At 40.2% G+C, this 24,458-nt stretch overlaps 1 protein-coding gene across 4 annotated transcripts in view; it reads left to right on the top strand.

The window, feature by feature from the left end:
* LOC117916151 (protein-tyrosine sulfotransferase) overlaps positions 1–24,458 on the top strand; it is a 40,700-nt gene that overhangs the window by 3,964 nt on the left and 12,278 nt on the right. For all 4 annotated transcript variants that reach the window (XM_034832032.1, XM_034832031.1, XM_034832033.1 and 1 more), the window contains 5 exons: positions 4–292; positions 1,760–1,900; positions 13,044–13,148; positions 13,262–13,409; positions 24,336–24,391. In XM_034832032.1, the coding sequence (XP_034687923.1) occupies positions 4–292; positions 1,760–1,900; positions 13,044–13,148; positions 13,262–13,409; positions 24,336–24,391 (739 nt within the window). The remainder of the gene's footprint in view (positions 1–3; positions 293–1,759; positions 1,901–13,043; positions 13,149–13,261; positions 13,410–24,335; positions 24,392–24,458) is intronic.

Genomic DNA, 24,458 nt, shown 5'->3' with positions numbered 1-24,458 from the left:
CAGCAAACCAAATTGCAGGTTGTTGGTTACTCATGATGATTATAGCATGATGTCTAAGCTTCCCAGGGAGAAAACTTCAGTAGTTACAATTCTGAGGAATCCACTTGATCGAGTCTTTAGCGCTTATGAATTTTCAGTAGAGGTTGCAGCTAGGTTTTTGGTGCATCCTAACTTAACTTCTGCCAAACAAATGGCTCTACGCATACGTTCAAAAACTAAAGGAGTAAGTACACTGGATATTTGGCCATGGAAGTATTTGGTTCCATGGATGAGAGATGACCTCTTTGCTCGGGTATGTTTAACTTTACTTTTTCTGCTGGGTGTTTCTCCTTAATTCTTATTTTTTCTTTCTTCTTCTTTACCCTGGTGCCACACACTACCCTTTCTTTCTTCAGCAATGGGTCCACGAGCGATCCTTGCAAATCCCACTTTTAAATTATTTTGCAGTTCTCATTACACTTTTCTTTTTTCCTCTAAATGATTATCTTAGAAGAGAAAGATGATGAATTCAAAGGGAAGAGGGGGTTCTCTAAAAGATAGATGACTAAATCAAAGTTGTTGTAGTAAGACAATGCACCCACAAAAAAAACTCTTGTCATTTGGCCCCTGATATGAATGCTGGTTATCATAAAAGTAGTCTCACTATTTGAATAAAATTCCCAAAAGATCTTGTAAATTGCTCTGCCCTTCCCAATTTAAAGACATAAATGCTCCAGCCAATATAATGAAATTTTAAAAATTCAGTTATTTATTCATGAGAATATACATTTTTTTACTCTGTGTTGCCATAAATTATTAGAAAAATCAAATACTATGTGCATAATAGTAGTAGTAGTAGTAGTATTGTTAAATGCTGATAATAATAATACTAATAACATGCTAGTATGTTGCAAAGAGTACTAACTTGGCAAATAGGAATTTTCAAAAGTAATTTTGTAATATTAATTCAGTAATATATACAACTGACTGCTGAATAATGATCGTTAGTATGTTGCAAAGAGTAGTAACTTGGCAAATAGGAATGTTTGTAAGTAATTTTATAATATTAACTCAGTAATATATACAACTGACTGCTGAATAATGATCGTTAGAACATCTCATGTAGAAGTGCGTTAACAAATTCTGTTATTCATCAGTTTTCATTTATGCTTTTGCACTTTCTTGTAATTTTCATTAAAATAAGAGAGCTAGTTATCTTATATCAGATATGGATCCATCCCTCTCCCACATGATTTAATTATATATCCTTTGGAAGGCAGACCTTCAAAAGAAACTATACCAGAAAATGCAAAAATTTCTTTGGCTTTTCCTTGGCTTATCTTGCAATTTCAGCTTAAGAGGGAAGTGCAAGGTCTAATATTTATGCAGATAAGTAGTGTGATAAATCAATTTCTTGAAGTTGGGAAGAGGTTGACTGTTTGAGTTTCTTGATTTATCTACAAAGGGCTCTCTCTTTTTTGGGCCAACCACTCTATGTGAGAATTAGAACATTCTGTTGATTTTGAAACCTCAAAACTTATGTAAAATCTTGGAAACCTCCACAAAGAGAGGTTAGACACTTGCTAACCTCACCTATAATTCTTTCTCTAGGCTCACAACCTTGTGTGTGCATACCATCTATATGTCATAATCTAGGAGAATAAATAATCCTGTCATGTTTTTCCATTTACTTGGATGTCAATTATTTTTTTTTTGGTGTTATCTATGGAACAACCTTATTATTATTCCTAGTTATTATTTCTTTTGTTTCAATGGATAGAGAGATGCTAGAAAGGACAAGGGTCCAGATTATGTTAAAGGCAATGATTCGTACAACATGGAAGAGATTGTCATGCCATTACATGAATACATTAATGATCCTATTGCTCGAGACATTATTCACAATGGAGCTACATTCCAGGTACACTAGCATTTATTTCACTTGTGTATGTGTGTGTATATATATATGTTGTTTAATTGTTTTAAAAATCTCTTTCTTAACTTGTATTTACTTACGACAAAACCATGGATTAGATATAAAATGTTAGTCTTCATTAGGCTCTTTGTGGGGTCATTTTATTCATAAAACTAATGACATGACCTTATTCTCCCCTATTATTCAATTTCACATTAAAGAAAAATGGTTAGATTCCTTGTGTTTGCATGCATGAACTTTAGTGTGGAACAAGGTGGATTCGTAAAGAGCTTGAATGCAATTTTTTTTGGTTTTAATTCCTAAGAAGGGGGAGTAGAAGACCTTAAGGATTTTAGGCCGATCAGCTTGGTGGGTGGCCTCTACAAGTTGTTAACGGAAATGTTAGCCAATAGACTTAAGAAGGTGGTGGGTAAGGTGGTATCAAAATCCCAAAATGCCTTTGTGGAGGGAAGACAAATTTTTGATGTAGTGCTTATCGTTAATGAGGTTATTGACTCATTGATGAAAAGCAATGATTGTGGTTTAATTTGTAAGCTTGATATTGAAAAGGCTTATGATCATGTTAATTAAGACTTGTGACTTGATTATAAAAAAGATGGGTTTTGGGGAGAAGTGGATCAATTGAATTAAATCGTGTGTTCTGCAATAAGATGTTTTGTGCTTGTTAATGGCACTCCACCTAGCTTTTTCCAAAGCTCTCGAGGTTTGAGGTAAGTGGACCCTCCTTCACCCTATTTATTTGTGATGACCATGGGGGTTCTCAATTGTTTGCTTTATAGAGTGAGAGGCAGAGGTGGAGAGGGGGTGGAAGTTTCCCATTTGTTCTTTGTCGATTTTACTTTAGTCTTTTGTGAGTGATCTTAGGACCAATTGACTTATTTGAGTTGGATGCTCATGTGGTTTGAGGCTAATTGAGGTTGGGAATTCTTTTGGAAAATAGTGAACTAATTCCATTGGGGAGGATGGAGAACTTACAAGAGTTGGTTCCAGAGTTCGGTTGAAGGGTGGGTGTGGTCTTGTCCTCTTACTTGGGTTTTCCATTGGGTGCTTTGTTTAAGTTTGTGGCAATGTGGGATGAAGTGGAGTAGAGGTTTTGCAAAAGACTAGCTATGTGGAAAAGATAACACATCTCTAACGGTGGGAGGCTAACCTCGATTCATAGCACCTTATCTAGTATTCCTATTTATTTTTTGTCTTTATTTTGCATTTCAAGGACAATCAGGGTTGAGGTTGGAGCACATTCAAAGGGGTTTCCTATGGGGAGGAGGGACCTTGGAGTAGAAACCGCATTTAATAAGGTGAGCTATTGTTTGTTCAAACAAAACTAAGGATTATCTAGGGGTTAGGAATCTCTCGACACTTAACAAAGCCCCGCTTTGTAAATGAAGTTGGTGTTATGCTAAGGATAGGGGGGCCTTTTAGAAGCAAGTCATAAGTGGAAAATATGTGGAAGAATAAGGAGGGTGACGCTCTCGTGAAGTGAGAGAAGGGTATGGGGTTGGGTTGTGGAAAGTCATTAGGAAGGATTGAGATCTTTTGACTAGTAAAGTTGCCTTCTCAATGGGTAATGGGCGAAGGGTTAGATTTTGGAAGGATAAGTGATGTGGTGACAAATCGATATGTATTACTTTTCCCTTTTTATTTTCTATTGCTGTTTTTAAGGAGGCTTAGATAGCTCGTAGCAGATGTTTGGAACCCATCAGACGAAGGGGGTGTTGGCCCCCCCACTCCTCTAGGCTTTTCAATGATTGAGGGGTGGAAATTGTGGGGCGTTTCCTTATGAGACTATAAGGGAGGAAGGTGCGTTGGGATGAGGAAGATAAGGTGATTTGGACAAAGTCAAAGAATGGTAAATTTTCTGCAAAGCCTTATACTCGGCTTTAGAGTCAGGAAGTCCAACCTCTTTTTCGACAGGTGTTATTTGGAACTCTTGGGTGCCACCGAAGGTGGGCTTTTTTGTTTGGGAGGCTACATGTTATAAGGTTTTAACCTTGGATTATTTTATAGAGGAGATGATGGTTTTTGACAAATATATATTTCCTATGTCATTTAAAGGAAGAATTCATTGATCGCATCCTCATTCACTGTGTCAAGACAAGGGCTTTATGATATTTACTGTTTTCCTTGTTTGGCGTGTTATGGGTGCTTTCCTCCTCGATTAGAGAGACACTATTAGGATGACATGACTCTTTCGTGGTTAAAAAAACAGAAAAAGGTGTGACAGATTGCTTCCTTATGCTTATTTTGGACAATTGGGAAGAAAAGAAACTGTAGATCATTTGAAAATGTGGAACATTCCTTTTAAGGGCTAAAACACTATTTTCTTTGTAATCTTTTGGCTTGGTCTAAATTGTTTATAATTTTAGGTCCTCCTTCCATAGTAGATTTTGTTGATTGGTTGGGCTCTTTTTATGGGGGTGGTGTTTTTTGTTGCCCTTTTTTTCTTTTGGTGGCTTCAGTAGGCGTCTGTTGTATACTTCTTGTGTACTTTAGGGTGAACTATTGACGTTTCTTTTTGTAACACTCACTTGCTTTGCCCATAAAAAAATAACTTCAGTATGGACAGTGGTTATTTATTTGATATCTAATTCTTGAAATTTGTTGAAACTACCCTTTAGTTAATTAGGATATCTAGTTGACTTGTTCTTGAATTAAATTGCTTTGGAACAATTGGCTAATAGAATTGGAGGATGAAGGGAAAGGGGGAAGTGGTTGCTATTTGATGGTGCCCTTCTCTTGTTTTATTTCTTTTCTATAGAAGCGAGTCATGCTTTGCAAAATGATTGAAGGTTTTATCTTTGTAAGCCTTCATTTCTTGATATATGGGACCTAGTGTTAGGTTGTTCTTTAGGGTCGTTCTAGTTAAAGAATCATGGGTTTGGTTGGTTGGATTGCTTGTCCATTTGTGTGGAAAAGACTTGTTAAAAAAGTTAGGGGATGCTTTTGGGTTTTGTGGTGGTGGGTGAAGACATTGCACTATGACACCTTAGCTGGGCAGGATTTTGGTGTAGCTAAATGGCAAATTGGTGTCATGGGAAATGGAGGTTGTCATGGTAGCACTTGCTTTGCAATGCTTTATGGTGGGAGTCCCCTTCTTTGATAATTGACATTGGTAAGGACATTAACTTATGTTTGTAGCTCTTCTATTGAAGCCAGGGCTTCTAGCCACCATTGAGAAGTTGAAGATGTTGTTAGGTGCCCACCATTGAGAGGTTGAAGATTTTGTTGGGTGCCCGCTTTTTTTGAAGGGTGTCCATGGAAGAAGTTTCTTTTTTGATGGGAAACAACAATTTAATATATTAAGATAAGTAACAAGATGTACAATAGAAGGATGAGGAATTCTCCAAAAAAACAAACTACACAAAAAACATATAGGGACCTTCAAAGTACTAAATAAATCAATTCAACTATGAGGTGCCATAACCTAGATGGTTAACATGGTCCTTCAATCTGAGAAAGGCCTCTCTTCTAAATGGAGATAGTGAGAGTGTAAGAAGGGAGTGCAATATGGCTTCATGCATTTTCAAATTCAAAACCTTCTTTGGTAGGGATTAGTGAGTGAGCCTCTAGGGCGTGTATTGTACTAGTACCCATAGGGGTACTGCAATTTTGGGCATGTTGAAGCAAGTTGAAAGCCTAAAAGTCCAAATGAAATGAGGTTGAGTTCTCATATTCATTGTAGTGGCGGACAAGGATTAAAGAATCGACCCACCAAGGTAGCCTAGTTGGTCATTGCGAACACATTGGGAAGTGTGGTCCTAGGTAGTGGCATATGGTCCTGGGTTCAAATCCTACCACTAATGATACCCAGAATTTACCCAATGTTGGTTGTTGCAAAGCGGTTAACACCCAAGGTTTAGGTCCCCATGGAGAGTTCTAAGGGCTTGACCATGGAAGGTTCATCGGTTATCAGAAAAAAAAAAAAAAAAAAGGATTAAAGAATCCATTTTCATGGAAATATAGATAGTTGGATTTTATGGAAATATTGAGAAGTATTGATGGAAAATTTAATGCAAAAAAGTTGATAGAATGACAATCAAAATTTATAGAAATGTTAGGAAAAATTGCAAAAAATGATAGAAGAAACAATATCAATATTATATATAAATATGTAATTTGTGATCAATAATAATATATAGAACTTGAAAATATTTTAATGCTAAAATAATGATGTATATTTATTTTAGATATATTTAAGCATATAAAAATATGATTGTATTTGCATGATATTTTTTTATTTGAAAATATTTTTTAATTTATGTAACTTATTTTATATTTAATTCTTCATTATAGTTTTTATATTTGCAATGATATATTAAATGGAATTTAAAAATTGCATTTATATATATATATATATATATATATATATATATATAAGGAAGTGTAAGGATCCAAGCTTCAAGAAGTCAACAAGTATGGGTCGTGGAGTTCTCTTTTCCCTTACCTTTTCTTCTTCCCTGTCAATTAAGGGGGAAGATCAAAGAGATGAGTGAAGCCTCAAGGGGTAGAAGAAGTTGGTTTGTTGTGGAGTTTAAATCTTTTGAGCTTTCGGTTGAGGATGTGGGAGGGAAGTTGAGAAGGTGCATTTGGGAGAGATGTAGAGGTGTTTCCTCTTAGATTGGGTTTGGGGATGCAAGCTTATGCTTTTTGTTGGATGGAGTTGAGGCTTGTTGTAGGGAGAATGGAAATAGAAGGTGGCTTATTAACTGGAGGGAGGGAAGGAAGGAAGTATAGGTTGGAGCGTCGCTCAAACGAGGTGGGAAGGTTCCATCTTTGCTCAGTTCATGATTTTGAGACAAAGATTTTGTCTTGTTTTCCTAGAAGGGAAGGGGTTGATTGGAGGTTGGAATACTCTAGTAGAGAGGTTGTGAGGCCTTGGAGTGGTTCCATTTGAAGGATTAAAGGTTTTTTAGTAACCTAAAGGTTTCTCTGAGTGAAAAGGGGTCGAAGTCAAGGATGCTTGTGGAGGTTACAAAGTTGAAGCCAAGGAGGATAGGAGATTCGGTCTAGTTGGAAATAGGAGAAAAAAAGTTACTAAGAAGGATGGAACAGATGGATTGCTGTTTAGTGGGTTGGTGGGGTGATTTTTTGGTTCCGTTTCTTGAGTTGGAGTTTGTGAGGAAGTGGGCGAATCACCATTGGCTCTTAAAGGGAAGATTGGGAATTGTTGTTTTGGGAAGAGGGCTATTTTTGTTTGAGTAAGGTTGAGTGGGTCCTTGCCAGAGGCAAAAGAAGGATAAAGAGAATTTCTTGAATTTGGAAAGATGGAATCTGGAGGTGGGATGTTTTTGTAGGGGAGCTCATCTAAAGAGGCTTGGGTGTGGTTGGTTGCTCTCCCACTTCATCTGTGGACCCGTGAGGTGTTCAAAAAAATTAGTGATGGGTGTGGAGGTTTTATTGTTGTGGATGAAGATGCCACATTTTTGTTTGGGTTGTAATGGGTCAAAATGTTGGTGAAGATGGTGGGAAGGGACTTATCCAATTCTATTCAGGTTGTGGTGGGGTTGGGGTGTTTCTCTATTTAGTTGTGGTGGGAAATTCCGCCTTGGTTTGTGTAGGTGGTGTCCTCAAGAGGGAACTGCGTGAACAGAGTTATAGTGGCCAGGGAAGAAGATGGGGGAAGCCCACACACTTCTTCCAGTGGAAGCCCTAAGGGTAGGGGGTTGTAGATTGAGGGGCAGTTTGAGGTACAAGTCGTGTTGCCCTTTGGAGGAAAGTCAAAGAGAGTTGCAACCTTTACTGCTACTTACTCTGTAAGGGCGTCTTATGGTGGGTCTGAGGAGGGTGATGGGGAAGGGAATCTAAAGTGCAGAGGTAATGGTATAGGGGTCAACGTTTCTAGTCCTAAACATATGGGTGGGTACAAAAGTGGGTCGGGTGGCGTTAGAAGCGGGTTGTTTGGTCTAGGTCATTTGGAGGCCTAGTCTTTTGCATGGCTTGGAGCCTTCAAAGAAAAGGGGCTGGGAGAAAGGAGTTTTTAGGCTGAATTAGTGGGTTGTAAGGTGGAGTTTGGAGTGGGTTTTGGGCCTAGTGTTGTGGGCTGTGCGGGTGGGGGGTTATTAAAAGAACCAACTCCCTGGGTGTTTTTGGAGCTAGGGCACTAGAGAGGTCTTCGCGAGGCAATTTAGGAAAAGAAAGGGGCAATGAAGGTCTCTTCGTTGGGGTCTCGAGGGAAGATCCGATGGTGGCGACTAGTGCGGTGAACGTTAGAGTCGTGATAATCGACAAAGCACTGTTGGCTGAATCATCTAGGTATGTTGATCCTCTTTCCTTCTCTGTGGGGGCATGGGATTCCTCTTCTACTCCTTCCTCTATTTTTAGTCGGGCCTTGGTGGCCAATGGGTCTTCCGGCCTAGGGGGGGTTGGTAGCTGTGGAAAGAGAGGGGAAGGATTTGTTGAGGATCATTTTAGCCGACGATAGCTCGTGGGAGGTAATGACACTGGGGCGGAAGGCTTTGGTTGAGGTGAGAGTGGGGGATATCATTGAAAGGATCGAGGATGAGGGACCTTTGCAGGAAGCCGCAAAAGGGGAAGGAGGGGGCGGGGGGGCGGTTGGTCCTGTGGTCATTAGGATGATAGTTGTTTGGCGAAGTTTAGTAAGTTTTTGGGATTCTTGATAGAAGGATTTGATGAGGAAATTCTGAACTTGCCCTAAAGGATGAAAAGTAGAAGGGAATAGTGCAAAAAAAAAAAAGGGATGTTCAACTTCTACTAGGTTTGAACGTGAACTAAAAAAGTCAAAATGTTTGATTAATTACAATGGAGTGAGCAGAAAAAGTGGGATGGACAAAGGAGGAGGGGCTAGAGTCTCGAGCCTTAGATGAAGATAAAAATCTTATAATGGAATGTAAGAGGGGTTAACAACAATAATAAGAAGAAGTTAATCAAGGCATTAATCGAGTCTTAAAGGGTGGAATTGGTTTGTTTGCAGAAGACTAAAATTCAGGATATGTCCCTTGGGGTGGTGTGAAGTCTAAGAGTGGAGAGATTTCTAGAGTGGGGAGTAGTGAATGCAAGGGGTGTAGTTGGTGGGGTCGTAGCATTCTGGGACAACAGATTGCTAGAGGTGGTTGGGATGGAGGTGGGTCAATTCTGAATCTCTTCTCATTTTAAAATTTCAAGGATGGATTTGTGTGGATTTTTACAGGTGCCCATGGACTTGCCTTGAAGAGAAGCAAAGAATTTTTCTGGGAGGAGTTAGGGGCCATTCACGGATTGTGGAATGATCCTTGGTTCATTGGAGAGGATTTTAATGTAATTAGATTCCCTAGTGAGTGTAGTAGGGAAAGGAAGGTGTCTTTAGCTGTGAAAAGGTTCTTGGAGGTGATTGATGATTTGGATTTGAGAGACCTTCCCTTGTAAGGGGGTCTGCTTACCTGGAGAGGTGGATTGAATAGTCAATCCATGTCAAGACTGGATCATTTTTTGGTCTGGGAGGATTGGGAGTGCTATTTTAGTGGGGTGGTGCAGTGCACTCTTCCTAGACCGGTGTTTGATCATTGTCCCATTTTGCTAGATGGATGAAGGGCCCAATTCCTTTTCACTTTGAAAATATGTGGTTGAAGGAGGAGGGATTTAAGGAGTTGCTGAAGAGCTAGTGGCAAGGGTTCAATTTCAACAACTCCTATAGCTTTGTTTTGGCAACAAAGTTGAAGGCTTTAAGGACCAATTTAAGAATCTGGAACAAGGATGCATTTGGGAAGGTTGGGGTTAATAAGAGTTTGGTGTTGGACAAAGTGTTTTTTTGGGATGAACATGAGAAATTGAGAGTGTTAACGGTGGAGGAAATGGAAGCTAGAAAGAAGGCAAGGGAGGAGTGTGAGAAATGGGCTCTCATGGAGGAAATTACTTGGAGACAAAAATCTAGAGAAGTGTGACTGAGGGAAGGTGATAAGAACATTGGCTTCTTCCATAGAATGACTTCCTTCCATAGAAGGAGGAATTGTTTAATTAAGATCAAAATTAACGGAACCTGGTTATCAGAGGAGCATGAGATTCAAGGTGGTGTAGTCAATGCTTTATAGAACTTGCTGACAAAACCTAGTGATTGGCATCCTTGTTTAATTGGGTTGGATTTTGAAAGGATTGGAAAGGAGGATGCTGCTAGGCTGGATGAGGCATTCTCTGTGGAAGAGGTCTTTTCCACCCTTGTAGAGCTCAACGGGGACAAAGCACCTGGCCTGGATGGTTTCTTTATAGCATTTTGGCAATTTAGTTAGGAGTTTGTGAAAGATGAGGTTGTGGGCTTTTTTAGAGAATTCCATGAACAAGGAAGCTTTGTTAAGAGTTTGAACACTACATTTTTGGTATTAGTCCCAAAAAAAGGAGTTGACGACCTTAGAGACTTCACACCTATTAGTTTGGTGGGAGGCTTGTACAAACTGTTGGCAAAAGCGTTAGCTAATAAGCTAAAGAAGGTGTTGCCTTCGTCTCAAAACGCTTTTGTTGAGGGAAGACAAATTCTTGATGTTGCGTTAATTGCTAATGAGGCCATGGATTCTCTGTTAAAAAGGAATAAGAGTGGCGTGTTGTGCAATCTGGACTTAGAGAAAACGTATGATCATATAAATTGGAATTTCTTATTGTTGGTGCTGCAAAAAATGGGTTTCAGGTAGAAGTGGGCAGGTTAGATAAGGTGGTGTATCTCTGCAGTGACGTTCTCTATTTTGGTTAATGGCACACCTTTAGGTTTCTTCCACAACACTAATTTGGAAGCAAGTTATTAGTAGGAAGTTTGGGATGGAAGAAAGGGGGTGGTGTACTCGTGAAATGAGGGTATGGTGTGGTGTTATGGAAGGAAATCATGAAGGAAGGGTTTCTATTGAATAACAAAATTGTGTTCTCAGTGGGGGATGGTAGAAGAGTGAGGTTTTGGAAGGATAAGTGGTGTGGGGATGATGCTTTGTGTGTTTCTTTCCCCTCTTTGTATGCCTTGGCGGCTTTAGAAGAGGCGTGGGTGGTGAAGGTTTGGGACATTTCGATTGAGGAGTAGGGTTGGAATCCTTGGTTCTCTAGGCCTTTCAATGATTGGGAGGTGTAGATGGTGGAGAGGTTCCTTGTGACTTTACAAGGGAAGAGGGTGATTATTGTCTTAGAGGATAGAGTGCTATGGAACCAAGGATGGGAAAATTCTGTTATTTATGATGCATTGGAGCTTAGAACTGCAGTCCCATTTTGGAGGAGCATCATTTGGAGCCCCTGTGTTACTACTAAGGTGGGCTTTTTCGCTTGGGAAGCTTTGTGGGGGAAGACTTTGACTTTGGATCAACTAATGAGGGGGGAGAGGTCCCTAGCTAATAGATGTTTCATTTGTTGTGCTGAAGAAGAGTAGATTGATCATATTCTAATCCATTGTACCAAGGCTAAGGTTTTGTGGTAGTTATTATTTGCTCTTTTTGGTGTGACATGGGTCCTCCCATTGTCGGTTAGAGATACCCTTCTTGGTTGGCATGGTTCCTTTGTGGGCAAGAAGTATAAAAAGACGTGGATGACAACTCCCTTATGTCTCTTTTGGATGGTTTTGGAAGGAAGAAAATAGGATTGCCTTTGATAATGATGAGCATTTGATTCAAAAGATGAAAAATTCTTTTATTTGTAATTTTCGGTCTTGGACTAAGTTATTTATAGCTAAAGGACCTTTACCTTTAATCAATTTTTTATTTTATTGGTTGGGTTCTAGATGAGGGTGGGTAAGTTTTTTATTTCCCTCGTTCTTTTTTGCTCTTGCCTTTAGGCGTCTATTGTATATTCCTTGTATGCTTTGGGTTGGCCTTTGGGTGCCCTTTATTCATTGTGTAAACTATCTTTTTGTGCTTCTACCTATCAATATATATATTGCAATTATGATAACAAGGGCATTTTTGCCTTGGTGGTAGATGCTTTATATTTTTCAATTTGGTGATGAACTAGGATATGGCATGATGAAGCGTGCACCCATGTGCGTGTATTGGATATTGGCATGGAGGATAAAACTGAAAAAATTGGGAAAACTCCAAAATATCGGAGAATCTCAAAGATAAATCCGATAAAGTTGAGAAAAATCTTGGGATCAAAATTTCCTCTTGAATATTGCATTGGATCCCACCGAAACATGATTTTTTGTTGATATATCGACAATAAATCTTGACATTTTTGTCCTTGGTGGTGGGTACAATAGGGCTGGGCATCAATTGGCTTTTAATGTTAGGGCTCCATTAGTGGTTTTAGACAAGTTGAAGTGGGAGAGCCACAATTGTCTTCTTGTGGTCCTAACCATCTTCCTATGCTTTGACTAGGCTGGTGCTTTATGAAGCCCTATTCCATTGCTTTCATCATAGGGAAGTTGAATGCTTGGATTTGAAGGATGGAACTAACTTTCCCTCCCATTTTGGACTTTGAGTCCTTAGTCCTGAGGAGTTGGGTGATTGTGGTTCACAGTGCTGATGTATGCCTATGACACATTCATCTTCTATGAGGAAGGGTGATGGGGGGTGCTTTCATTGTAAGGAAGTTGAATATGAAGTAGTTGGAACCAATTTTGTCTCCTAGTTTGGATGTTGATTTCCTAGTACCAATGAGTTAGGTAATTGTGGTTCATAGTGCTCATATACGCTTTTGGTTCATTCCTCTTCTTTCTAGGGAGGGTGATGAGTGGGGACTTCTATTATGTCTTCTTTGAGTACTTTTCCGTACTCCTGTGGTGTAGGATATTCAATGGGATTTAAAGGTAAAAAGAGGATGATGAGGAATCCGAGTGGCTTGCAGTCAGAACGTGGATGAGCAACTGAATTGTTTGCAGAATGGGCAAATTGTTGTGTTCCTCAGAATTACTTGCTTGGTCTTCTACTGGGTTGGAGGTGGGGTAGATGGGTACATGTTCTATACAGTACTCTCAGGGTTACTTGTCTAAGGGCTGTGATGGATTTGGGGCCAATTGGGAATCTTATAGCTTCCATGATTTGATCTGCACTAGTCAAACTCCACTGTAGAGTGGTGGGGGAAATGGTGAAAAAATATTCAACTACTTATCTGATGTGGGTCCCAGTGGCACTGAGTCACTCAATTTTGTATAAAAATTGGTCATAATACATTTTTCACCCCCTGCATAGTAAAAATATCAATTTTCAATTTTCTGGCAATGGTTTAACAGGTTGCAGGACTAACAAACAACTCTTATTTAGTGGAAGTGCATGAAGTACGTCATTGTGTACAAAAGTACCAGACTCTTGGGGCATTTGTGCTTGAAGTTGCCAAGGTAATGACTGTAGGTTTTCATGGTTGAATAGAGTATTGTGGGTCATATTATTGTTTCTCTGATCTGTTTCTTCCTCATGGTTGCAATCATGGTAGATCTTGTAAATCTTGCAGAAGAGGTTGGATAATATGTTATATGTTGGCATCACTGAAGACCACAAGGAATCTGCAACAATGTTCGGAAATATGGTTGGTGCACAGGTGATTTCACAGTTGATGGCATCGAGCTCTAGCATGGAGGGTGCTGCTAATAACTTATCAGGTCAGTCTTGCAAAACATTTTCTGTAGTCAACCTTGTCCTTAGCATTAAACACAAACATATTCAAGTGGAAGCATGCAATTTATTCAATGTCATGGAGGTGAAAAGGTTGTCACCAGCTTCTTCCCAGGTTGGGCAGTATCAGATCAAGGAAAATTAAAATACCCCGCCTTCTTGCAATTACATCTTTTTTTTTTTTTTTTTGATAGGAAACGACAAAGGAATATATTGATAAAAAGAAGGTGCAAATAGAAGGATGAGGAATCCTCCAAACAAAGAAAAACAAGACTACAAGTAAACAAATATAAGAAAGTACAAAAAGGGAAAAGAAGACACTCTAGTTACACGCCGCTAACCAATCAAGTTGTAATATGTTAAGAGGAATCCCCTTAAAAACCTTAGAACAAAAAGCCCAAAAAGAAGTAAGAAAACAAATAGAATCCCAAAGATACTCGGCATTCCTTGCTTTGTCCTAAAAAATTCTTGCATTTCTTTCCCGCCACACCACCCACATTAACGCGATGCACGCGTTTTGCCATAAGACAATCCCTCTCTTGGAAGATCCAAAACCATTAAAATTACTAGATAATATGTCAGAGATGCTCCTTGGGGAAACCCAATCCATCTTTGCTGATTGAAATAATCTGTGCCACAACCCCTTCGTCAAAGAGCAATGAAGGAAAAGGTGATCTACTGTTTCTCCATTCTTCATACACAACTTACATATGTCAGGGCTAAGTGCTTTGTAGGGTCTTCTCAATTGTAGCAAGTCATTTGTATTAACCTTCTTGTGAGCCACCAACCAGACAAAGGACTTGACTTTAAAAGGGACTTGAGCATTCCAGACAATCTTGGTAGGGAAAACTGGAGGCGACTCAGAATATTGGGATAAGGCCAGAAAGAAAAATTTGACTGTGAAGAAACCTGAAGGAGATAAGGACCAGGATCTCTTATCTGGAACGGAAGGTGATATGTGAAGATGATCAAAAGATCGCATAAGGCCCTCTAAATCATCTATCTCAGAATCAGAAAGATTTCGACGAAAATTGAAGTTCCAAGAGAATGGGCGGGTATATCCAAGAATTGATGAAATAAGAGCATTTTTATCCGTGACTACGCTAAGTAATCTTGGATATTGGACTCCCAAAGGTTGTTCCCCCCACCACAAGTCATCCCAAAACCGAATTCTATCCCCATTACCTACCACAAACCGAGTAAACTTGGAAAACTCTTGGTAGACTAGTGCTATGGCCTTCCAAGGACAACGATGAGACCATCTAACTATGTTGTTAACATCCCAGCCATTGGAGTGTGATCCATAAATGCTTAAAATAACCTGATGCCACAGAGCTGAATCCTCCCTAGGATATCTCCACAACCACTTCCCTAAAAGAGCGACATTCCTTATAGATATCTTTCCAAACCCAATCCCCCTCTCGATTTCGGCTTACACACTACGTCCCAATTAACCAAATGGTCCCTTTTGCCTTCCCCTACGCCTGACCATAAAAATCTCTTTGCATTCTCTCAATTTTGCTGCCACAGAGGCGGGAATCTTAAACAAGGAAAGAAAGTAACATGGCATATGGGTGAGGCAAGATTGAATGAGGGTTATTCTGCCTCCAAAAGATAAATATGCCTTCTGCCACCCATCTAATCTCCTTGATATCCTCTCAATCACAGGATTCCAAAAGCCACACGCCTTAGGATTCCCTCCCAGAGGGAGGCCTAGGTAAAGTATAGGCCACCCGGAAGCCTTGCAGTTAAGCATCTCGGCCAACCTAGAAAGGTGATTCTGCTCAAGGTTAATACCATAGATATTGCTTTTGTCAAGATTAACTTTCAAACCGGAAATATGCCCAAACACTAGCAGGACATTCTTAAGGGTCATCATATCCTCCTCCCGAGAGCTGGAAAAGAAAATGGTATCATCTGCAAATTGCAAGTGGGAAACCCTTGTTCTGTTCCTTCCCACCCTGAAACCCTCCAAGACGTTTCTCTCCTCAGCTTTCAATAACATCCTACTCAATACATCTGCCACTATGGTGAACAAGAACGGTGATAAAGGGTCTCCTTGTCTTAAACCTCTAGATGCCTTTACCCACCCTTTCGCATTACCATTCACCAAGACTGCAAAAGAAACCGAGGACAAGCAACCTCTCATCCATTTCCTCCATCTAAGACCAAACCCTTTCATCTCCAACACATGATCCAAAAAATCCCAACTTATATGATCATAGGCCTTTTCAAAGTCAATTTTGAATACAACTCCTTCCTCCCCTAATCTTCTTTTCTCATCCACTATCTCATTGGCTATGAGAACTGCATCCAAAATTTGTCTCCCTTGAACAAAGGCTCTTTGAGTAGAATGGATGGTCTCGTGAAGTACCCCTCTTATGTGCCCTGCTAACACCTTGGCTATTATCTTGTATAGACTAGTGATCAAGCTAATAGGTCTAAAGTCTGAGATTCTCCTTGACATGTTTTTTTTAGGTATCAGAGCTATAAAGGAAGCATTGGTACTTTGATTAATAATTCCGCTCCTATGAAATTCTGCAAACACTTTCACTAGATCCTCCTTTATCACTTCCCAACAATCTTGAAACACTGCAATGGTAAATCCATCCGGCCCCGGAGCCTTATCCCTGTCTATCTGAAAAATAGCCTTAAAAATCTCTTCTTCAGTAAAGGGGGATTCCAACCTAAGCGCACTCTCTCCAGATATAGGGGACCAATCTAAGCCTTCCACTCTCCAAGGCTCTCCAGGAGGACTCGCATAGAGCTTTTCAAAATACCTTAAAATCTCCTCTTTTATGCTCTCTGAATCATTCATCATTAGGCCATTTTCATTCTCCAACTCAATAAATTTCCTATTTCTCCTGCCATTGGCCACCTTATGAAAAAATTTTGAGTTGCAATCCCTTTCTTTTACCCATTTCACCCTAGCTTTTTGTCTCCAATGTATTTCTTCCCTCAAAATCAACTCCTCTAGTTCCCCTTTTCTTACAACTCTTTGGGCTAAAAGTTCATGGGATAGGCCCCCTTCTTGCTCCAATGAATCAAAGTTAACTAAATCAGATAATATATCCTTTTTCCTTTTACTTAGCTCTCCAAAAGTAGCCTTATTCCACTCTTTCAATTTGGCTTTAATAAACTGTAATTTCCTCATGAACTTGTGCCCTTCCCCACCCATTTCCTTGAAACTCCCTCCACCATCTTCCAAAACTCTCCTTAAAACTAGGATGTTGCAACCACATATTCTCAAACCTGAACGGCATTGGACCCCACTTGAACGGATTAGTTTCCAAGACAATCGGCCAATGATCCGATGTCCATCTTGGCAGTACTCCTTGAATGCTTTGAGGAAATACTTGTTCCCACTCATTTGAGTACAGGAAACGATCTAATCTCTTGCAAACTGGATTTTCTTGCATGTTTGACCATGTAAATGATGCACTCCTTAAAGGTAAATCAATCAATTCACAATCTCTTATGAAATCATCAAAATCCTTCATGCTTGGGGTTAATCTAGAACCGCCCAATTTTTCTGAACTTCTCCTTATGACATTAAAGTCCCCGCCCACACACCAACGCGGATAAGCAAGCCCACCAATGTCTGAAAGCTCCATCCAAAAATCCTTCCTGAGAGCTGAGTTGTTTGGACCATAAACTGCAGATAGCCATACAGATTCGCAATCGTCCAATGCGAATTTGATTGAGATCGAAAAAGAACCTAACACTACCTCCTCCCTGCACAATTTTTTGGCGTCCCATATGATCAAAATCCCACCCGAAGCCCCACATGTCGGAAGGGCTGCCCAATCCTTATTTCTGACTGTCCAAACACTACCCACGAATCTTCTATCACACTCCTCCTTTTTTGTTTCCTGAATCATCACTACATCCGGCTTTTCTGATCTAAAAAAATCCTTAACCACCCTTCTCTTTTTCTTTGAACCCAAACCCTTGGTATTCCAACTGATTATCTTCATGTGAAACTCTTTGACCCTAATCTCCGAACCAAAACCAGTTAGTCTCACAATCCTGTGGAGCATCTGCTCTTCCTCCTGGAATATACTTTGATATCCAGAGTCTTTAAAACCTCACGTACTTTTGCCATTTTCCTAGGGGACAGTCCTTCTATTTGGAACTCACCCGAAGGAGAGCCCGCAATACCTCCCAAGTTACTTGTATCCTTGCTGGACTCCTTGACAGGTGATCTTAAATTAACTGAGAGAGAATTGACACCCTCAGGCATCTGGTAAGGACAAGCAGGCTGGATCACCTCCATTTCCATCTCTAAATTAGGGATATCAACAGAAGTTTGACCATCATTGTTGATTTTTTTGAAAAAAAATTCAGAGTTTACTCGATTTTTCATAAGTACCAGAGAATGAGAAGCTGAATCGGGATGCAAGGGGGTAGGGGGGCTCAGAATGTGGACGGAAGGATTCAAGAGGGATTTTGTGGAGCCACTAGAAGGGGGTATATATTGATGGGTGGAATTAAAAAGTGAAGGCGTTACCTCCAGAATTTCCGCAACCCTCGAATCACAGTTCCCCCTCAAGCTAGGCCCTTTACCTTTGGTTTCTGGCGAAGATGGCTTAACCATGACTGCTGAGCCACGAGAATCGGACCCCACTCGGCCCAAAAAACCTTCCATATCTTCGTCGGATGAAAAAATGTGCAGATCTGCTTCCTTTCTCGGCGACGCATCCCTTTCCCCTAATTTCTCCTTGCGAAGCCTTGGAAAACACGGAGAAAAGAGAGGGCTTGCATTTGATCTTCTGTTCGCCTGAGATTCGGCGCCTAAATCGTCTGTCTTTGGATCTTCTTTGCTGTCCACCTTGAATTTTCCACGCAAAATGGGCTCGCTGCTGCATCGGATACCTTGTCAATGCTCTGAGCTTGGGGGAAAGAAGGTTGACCACAACTTCCTTGAACCGTACAACACCTTCTTCTCCGCTGGCCTGCTCGACTGAAACTCAAGGAGTCCAGGAGCTGATTTTCCCTTTTCGATTGCAGAAGAAGAGCCTTCTTCTTCCTTAGGTAACGGCGCGGCGGCGCCACAGTCTCAACTGGGGTAGCCTCTTCTGGGCTTAGGCCCAAGCCCAACGGGCCTTTAAGCTTGCAGCCCAATGTAACTGCACTTGGATTTGTCAGCGACTGGGCCTTCCTCTCACGGGCCCGACAACCCACATCAGCGATGGCCTCATCTTCTCCGGCCCAATCTCCTCCTTCTTCACCAATCCCGTCCATCCCATCTATTGACTTCAGACGAGACTGCGACGGGAGTTAGCAGCCCTTACCCCTTTCTCCCTCCTTCCAATGTCTGTTATCTTCCCCGACACGGTACCTTCCCTCCGCCGTTGATCTGCCGCACTCCCCTCGTCTTCCTCCACTTGTCCCCGTGTGAGAAGCGACAGCCACCTGAGTCGACTCACTGTTTCCACTACCTCTCTGTCTTTCTTCGTCTCTGACCACAACGACGATGACTGTAAACACCCAATCTCCATCAGTCACCTCCAACATAGCTGGAAGTATTGCCCTATCCTTCATTACGATCTTTAACCTCGCCCTGCTGAGATCAAATAACTTCAGCGTACGCCAATCGATTTCATTTACAGACCCCCATTGCTCCACAATCTTCTTCAAGTGAACCTCCGACCATAGGTGAAATGGCAACCCCCTTAATTCGATCCATCCTTCTCTAAATTTCCCGTCTACTTCCGCATTTTCCTTCGGCGACCATCTTCGCAACTGAATGAAGTTCCTTTCCCCAGCCCCTAACTTCCTCAAATCATGGAGAAATATGGCTTCCTCGGTTGTTTCAACGAAAAATACACCCTTTCCAGCTGAAATGGGTATAATCGTTACCACGCCATTCTTCCCTAAGCTTTTCGCCACCAATCTTCCAACCTCAGCCCAATTCTCCCTGTCGGACTTGCTTTCACAACCACAGCTCGCGCCCACCTCCCCACTGGAACTAGACCTCCTCCTCTTGGCCCTTCGTCACTAACTGTCTTGGCATATGATCTGTACATCGAACCCACTTTGTTGTGAGGCCAGCTTTCCCCTCTTATATTCCTTCCTTTCTCTGCTGCACTCGGATATGGGACCACCAACATTGTAGCTAACGCTTTTTTGATACTCTCCCAACCTCTGCCCTTGTCACCCTCAGGAATGATCAGAACGGGAGGTTTTCTGTTGGTAGCGAACTCCGAGATCCTTATGAACCTTCCATGGTTGTTGAAGCCCACTTCCAACAGATGAGCCCTGCATTTTCCCCTGAATTTTTTGTTGAAACCTATATGATTCTTCAATGCTAAGGCTTTCATCAAGCATTCAACCAACCACCCAACTGCCTCCTTTTCAAAACTTAATGCAAAAACAGAGCCTCTACTTATCTCTGTCATCGAACACCATTCACCTCCTTGCTCACCTTCCAACCTAATCAAGAAGGTCTTCCTCTCAATCAAGACCTTCACCGACTTCCTCTCAACCATTCTCATCTAAGACATTAAATGCATGAGAAACAGAGTATTTACCTAGAACTAAAAGCTTTTACAAAATGAAATGTTCAAAAGTATAGGAACTTGTACAATAAGAAATTTCTAAATATTACATCTTTTTTTTTTAATATGTATCTACCATTCGAATGCGTCTGTGAGGAGATTTTAGAAAAGCATTAAATTGTTGATGTCCAAATGCACTTGCTTCATGTGTGCCTATTACTCACACAACATGCTTCTATGCAACTTATTGGATTTCCCATTGAATTGCTTGTAACACGTTACAACAGGACAAGTGTCCAAGTATTCCGTGGTTTGCATAATTCTTCACTTACATGACTCCATGTGTCTTACATTTGCCACATGTGCGATTTACGTGCATATCTCCTTTTTACCTTCAAATTAGGGCGAAATTACATTCAACTTGGGTGCTTAGCCCTTGGGTAGATGATCCAGTGTCTTGAATGCCTACACAGCGAGGATGCCCATATAATGTGGATGTCTGCCTATTGTCAATTGTAATAATTGTTAGTGAAGTGGTATTCTTTCCTTCAATGCATTATGAAGGAAAGGGTCAACTCCCTCTTTATGGTAGAGGTGAATTCTCAGAGGCCAGAAGGACCTGACCTCTTAGGAGCAGTATAGGGGTGCAAACAAGTCGGGTAGTTAAGTTTGAGCTGCCTAGGGCTTGGGCTTGGGCTAACAGCTTTAAGGCCATATTGGGCCTTGTGTCAAGCTCAGAATTAACATCCCAAGCTCAGGCCTGAACCTAGGCCTTAGCCTAACTCAATCTTCAGCCAAGCCCAATGTTACCTAGTTGAATATTTGTAAATGGGGAGAGTTGCTTTGAAGAAAAAAAGAGATGGGGAAGGTTGTCCCACACTGGTCAGAAGAAAAAAGAATCCTCTTCTTCTAGACAAATCAACTCTTACTTCCTCCTAGCTCACCATAAGAAGGTTCTACCGCATTGATTGGGGGAAGCATCTCATCCCTTTTCCTCATAGAATCAACTTGTATCTTTTCCAAAATAACCGTCCAATACCTTTAGTTAAAGGTTTGTTCTTCCACCCATTTAGTTTAAGGTATTAAAATCTCGTTAAATCAACATTGCAATAAGTAATTAATGTTATAATATTTTAATTAATTAATGCAAACATATTTTAATACTTTATTTAGTTAAAAGTTTTAATCTTCTCTAATAAATCTACAATAAATAATTAATACAATTTAAAAATAAGCATATCTTAATCTTTGGACAGGCTTAAGCCTAAAAAATGAGCCTAGGCCTAACCCTAAGGTGGTTAGGATGCCTCAAGAGGGCCTAGTGGTTGAAGTGTAATAACACATATAGGAGACTGGTAGTGAGGACCTAAGCTCTGAGACCATATATACCTAACCTCAGAGGTGGTATGGGTCTAACCCTTTGAAGGTAGTGCAGCTTGAACCTTTTAGAGGTTGTATGGACTGGATTCGTTACAGGAAGGCCTAACCCCTCAGGGGTTGTATGGACTTGACTTCTTGAGGAGGCTGTCAATGCTTCTCATGAGTGATGGTGTCTTATTTCTTCCTTGTAAAGATACTTCCTAAATTCATTTCTGTATGTTTTCACTTCAATTATCTCCATATTTGCTCCAAGATATTCCATTTTCAATGGCACCCAGATATTATTATGCATGCCTTAACTCCGGAGCAGGGTCCCATGTGAACTTTGTGCATCTTAGTAGCAAGCTAGGCCCTCCTATCAGAAAGTACCTGGAATTGGTTGATGGTTTTGGTTTGGCAAATGCAGCCGAAGGCTTATCAGAGTGGGATAGATCTAATATATATGATTTGATTGAGAGTTTGAGAGGGTGGATCGTTTGTCGTGTCCTAGGAGCATGTGTCACCATGGTGCAATTTGAGCCAATAATGCCTTGATGCATCATTTTGGTGTCTCCACATTGACTAGGATTCTTCCAGCCCAAATGAGTTGTTCTCTTTAGTCTTCCATGGAGAAATTATCTTCACCAAGAGAAATTGTCTTTCATTAAGAGAGTTTTTTTTTTCTCCTCTGTTTTTCCCCAATAATAAATTTTTGTCTCTAATCTCTAAGCATTATTAGCTTCTGGTTCCTCTCCTCTTTTGGCTTTTAGTCCACTTTGTTCTCTTACACTGTCAACTTGTAAAGAATAGTTCCAGTTGGTTGCCCTGACTCCCAAGTCGGAAAGTAGGCAAGGAAAGTTTTTATTAATATAAAAATGTCTTTCATTTCATCCGTGTCAAGCTAAGTATGTGGGGCAAGTAGTTCAGGTGTCAATACTCAGGAGCATGCTTTGAATAGTCACCTCTTATAACTTTGTCTACTGCATTAACAAACAGAGGACAGAGCTATAAGCCGTAGGGAGATTTCCGCTTTTTGAATTGTAGGGTGTGGGCAGCAGGCTAGTCAGTTTGTAGAGCTGGTTAAAGTCAGAAACACTTTCATCTCAAATATCTTAGGGAAATCAATCTTTTTGCTTAGGTTAGTTATGGGTACCAGCACTCTTGATCTTGTTGTAGAAAGGCTTTTTTGCTTCCTAGTACTTCTGTTCAAATTCTTCTTTCTTGAAGATTTGAATCTAAAGGCTTGTAAACAAAAGCTCTTTATGATCCAAGTGAATGTTTCTTTTCCCTTATCCACGGTCCCTGTTCTTGATTGAAGGCCAAGCTTTGAATCATTTAAATACAAAATACTGGGAACAAGAATCTCATAACCTAACTGACAGCAAGTGAATTGTAAAGGATAAGAGTTTTCTTGTTCTTGTTATGGTAGCTGGGAAATTCTGTAATTGGATTAATTAGACTAGTTGAATCTAAAGTTGGGAAGGAGGAATAAAATACCAAACTTGCTTACTTAGAAAATCAAACCTTTCCATCAATAATCAAGCTTGAGGACTCTCCAGAAGCCCTAGTAAAACCGGATAAGTAGTTCCTTCTACTTGCTTGGGATTTCAAGAAGTTTTCCTTCTTTCTGTTTGGTTTGCAGTCACCAGTAACTAGAGCTGATGGCAGGTGCTACAGATTGCAAAGAGACTTTTAGTTCAGTTTGCACTATCAAGTGCTGGTGAAAGTCAATTTTGATCACTGGGACAGTTAGAAGTCACAGGGTGACTTTCAAGCAATAAGTAGGCACAGTTGGAAAGTGGTGCACTCAAGCCTTTATGGATAAATAGGTAGTAAAGCAGCTCTTCTTTGCAGTGACCAATGAGTCTAAGTTCTGGGAGTTGCAGATCCATTTTTCTTCTGGTAGTGGAAGGTGACATGTAGGCCCATCATATGTGAAGCTACAAAAGTACAATTCAATTATCTTTATTCAAGTAGTATCCTAAAAATACTTTTAGGGAAGCCCTTTAGTGAAAGGCAGATGTGGAGATGTGTAGGCTAGACTAGAGTCTGATCTGAACCTTCAGTTTCACCTGCCAGTTGTCATAATGGAATAAAGATCTTTGATTAGTGTGGTAATTGTTCACATATTCAATGATATACAAGTCTACACAAATTTGGGCTTTTTGGCCCTCACAACAAATTGAAGTATAATCCTAAGAAAAGAGAGACAAATTGGCTTTTGGTTGATATCCTTTTGGCTTTTGGTTAAATCATATCTATCATCTTTGTCAAATTTTATATTTGTCTCTTTCCTAGCAAGTTAATCTCTATTCAATGTCTCTACCTTATCTGGGCTATTACCTTGGTCAAACTCTTGTCCAATCATAAATTTCTAGTTTGTTGGTGATACCAACTTGTTATATCATATGCATGGATCACTGTCAGTTTGTTTCCTCTTTTTGGTTACTATCTAGTAAAGAGGTCCTTAGATTTGGTATTGTTGGTCATGCTTGCATCATGGAGTACTTGCTTTCCTCTTGATTTACTAATTGTTTTTTAGGGTTCATTTCTTGTGAAATGGTTCTATCATGAGAATATTCTTGATCAATATTGAAAGAGAGAAACAACGGTTCTATGAGATTTGGGGAACTTATGAAATTCCAAATAGCATTATATTTTTTTTGGTATTTTTTACTAGACTTCTATGGGCCTTTTTCTTAGACTTCCACAAAGTGTGAGACCATTTGTTTAACTTGATATATTCCTGTAAAATTGTATTTATGTTATACTCTTCTTCTCTTACTAGCGTTTTCAAATGGAGGAATGGTTTTAAGACCTCATTTTTCCTGCTCAACATATGCCCAGTCTTTTAAGACATTGTTATTCAATAAATTCTGTTATTTCAATTTTAAAAAATGTAAAGCCGTTATAAGAAGTTAAGAACTTGCAGACAGAGCATCTCTACATTATAAAAGTTGTACGTATTGTGCTGAAGTTGGGTAACTAATCTAAGTTTGAGTATGATGAAAAGATCTTAGCTTTTTTCTAAGAATTTCTCTATTTGTGCAACAGAACAAAGCACTTCTTTTCCAGATTCCAAGTCTGACAATAGTCATCATCAGGATCCAGTAAGCATGATAGGCTTCTGCAATTCAATAAAGTTAAAACGGTTGTGACATCAAATCAAAATGCATT

This window comes from Vitis riparia, chromosome 6 (assembly GCF_004353265.1).
Source record: "Vitis riparia cultivar Riparia Gloire de Montpellier isolate 1030 chromosome 6, EGFV_Vit.rip_1.0, whole genome shotgun sequence".
In the NCBI taxonomy this organism is placed as follows: Eukaryota; Viridiplantae; Streptophyta; class Magnoliopsida; order Vitales; family Vitaceae; genus Vitis; species Vitis riparia.
Note: the sequence above shows the minus strand (reverse complement) of the source record. Positions and strands in the feature narration are given on the sequence as shown.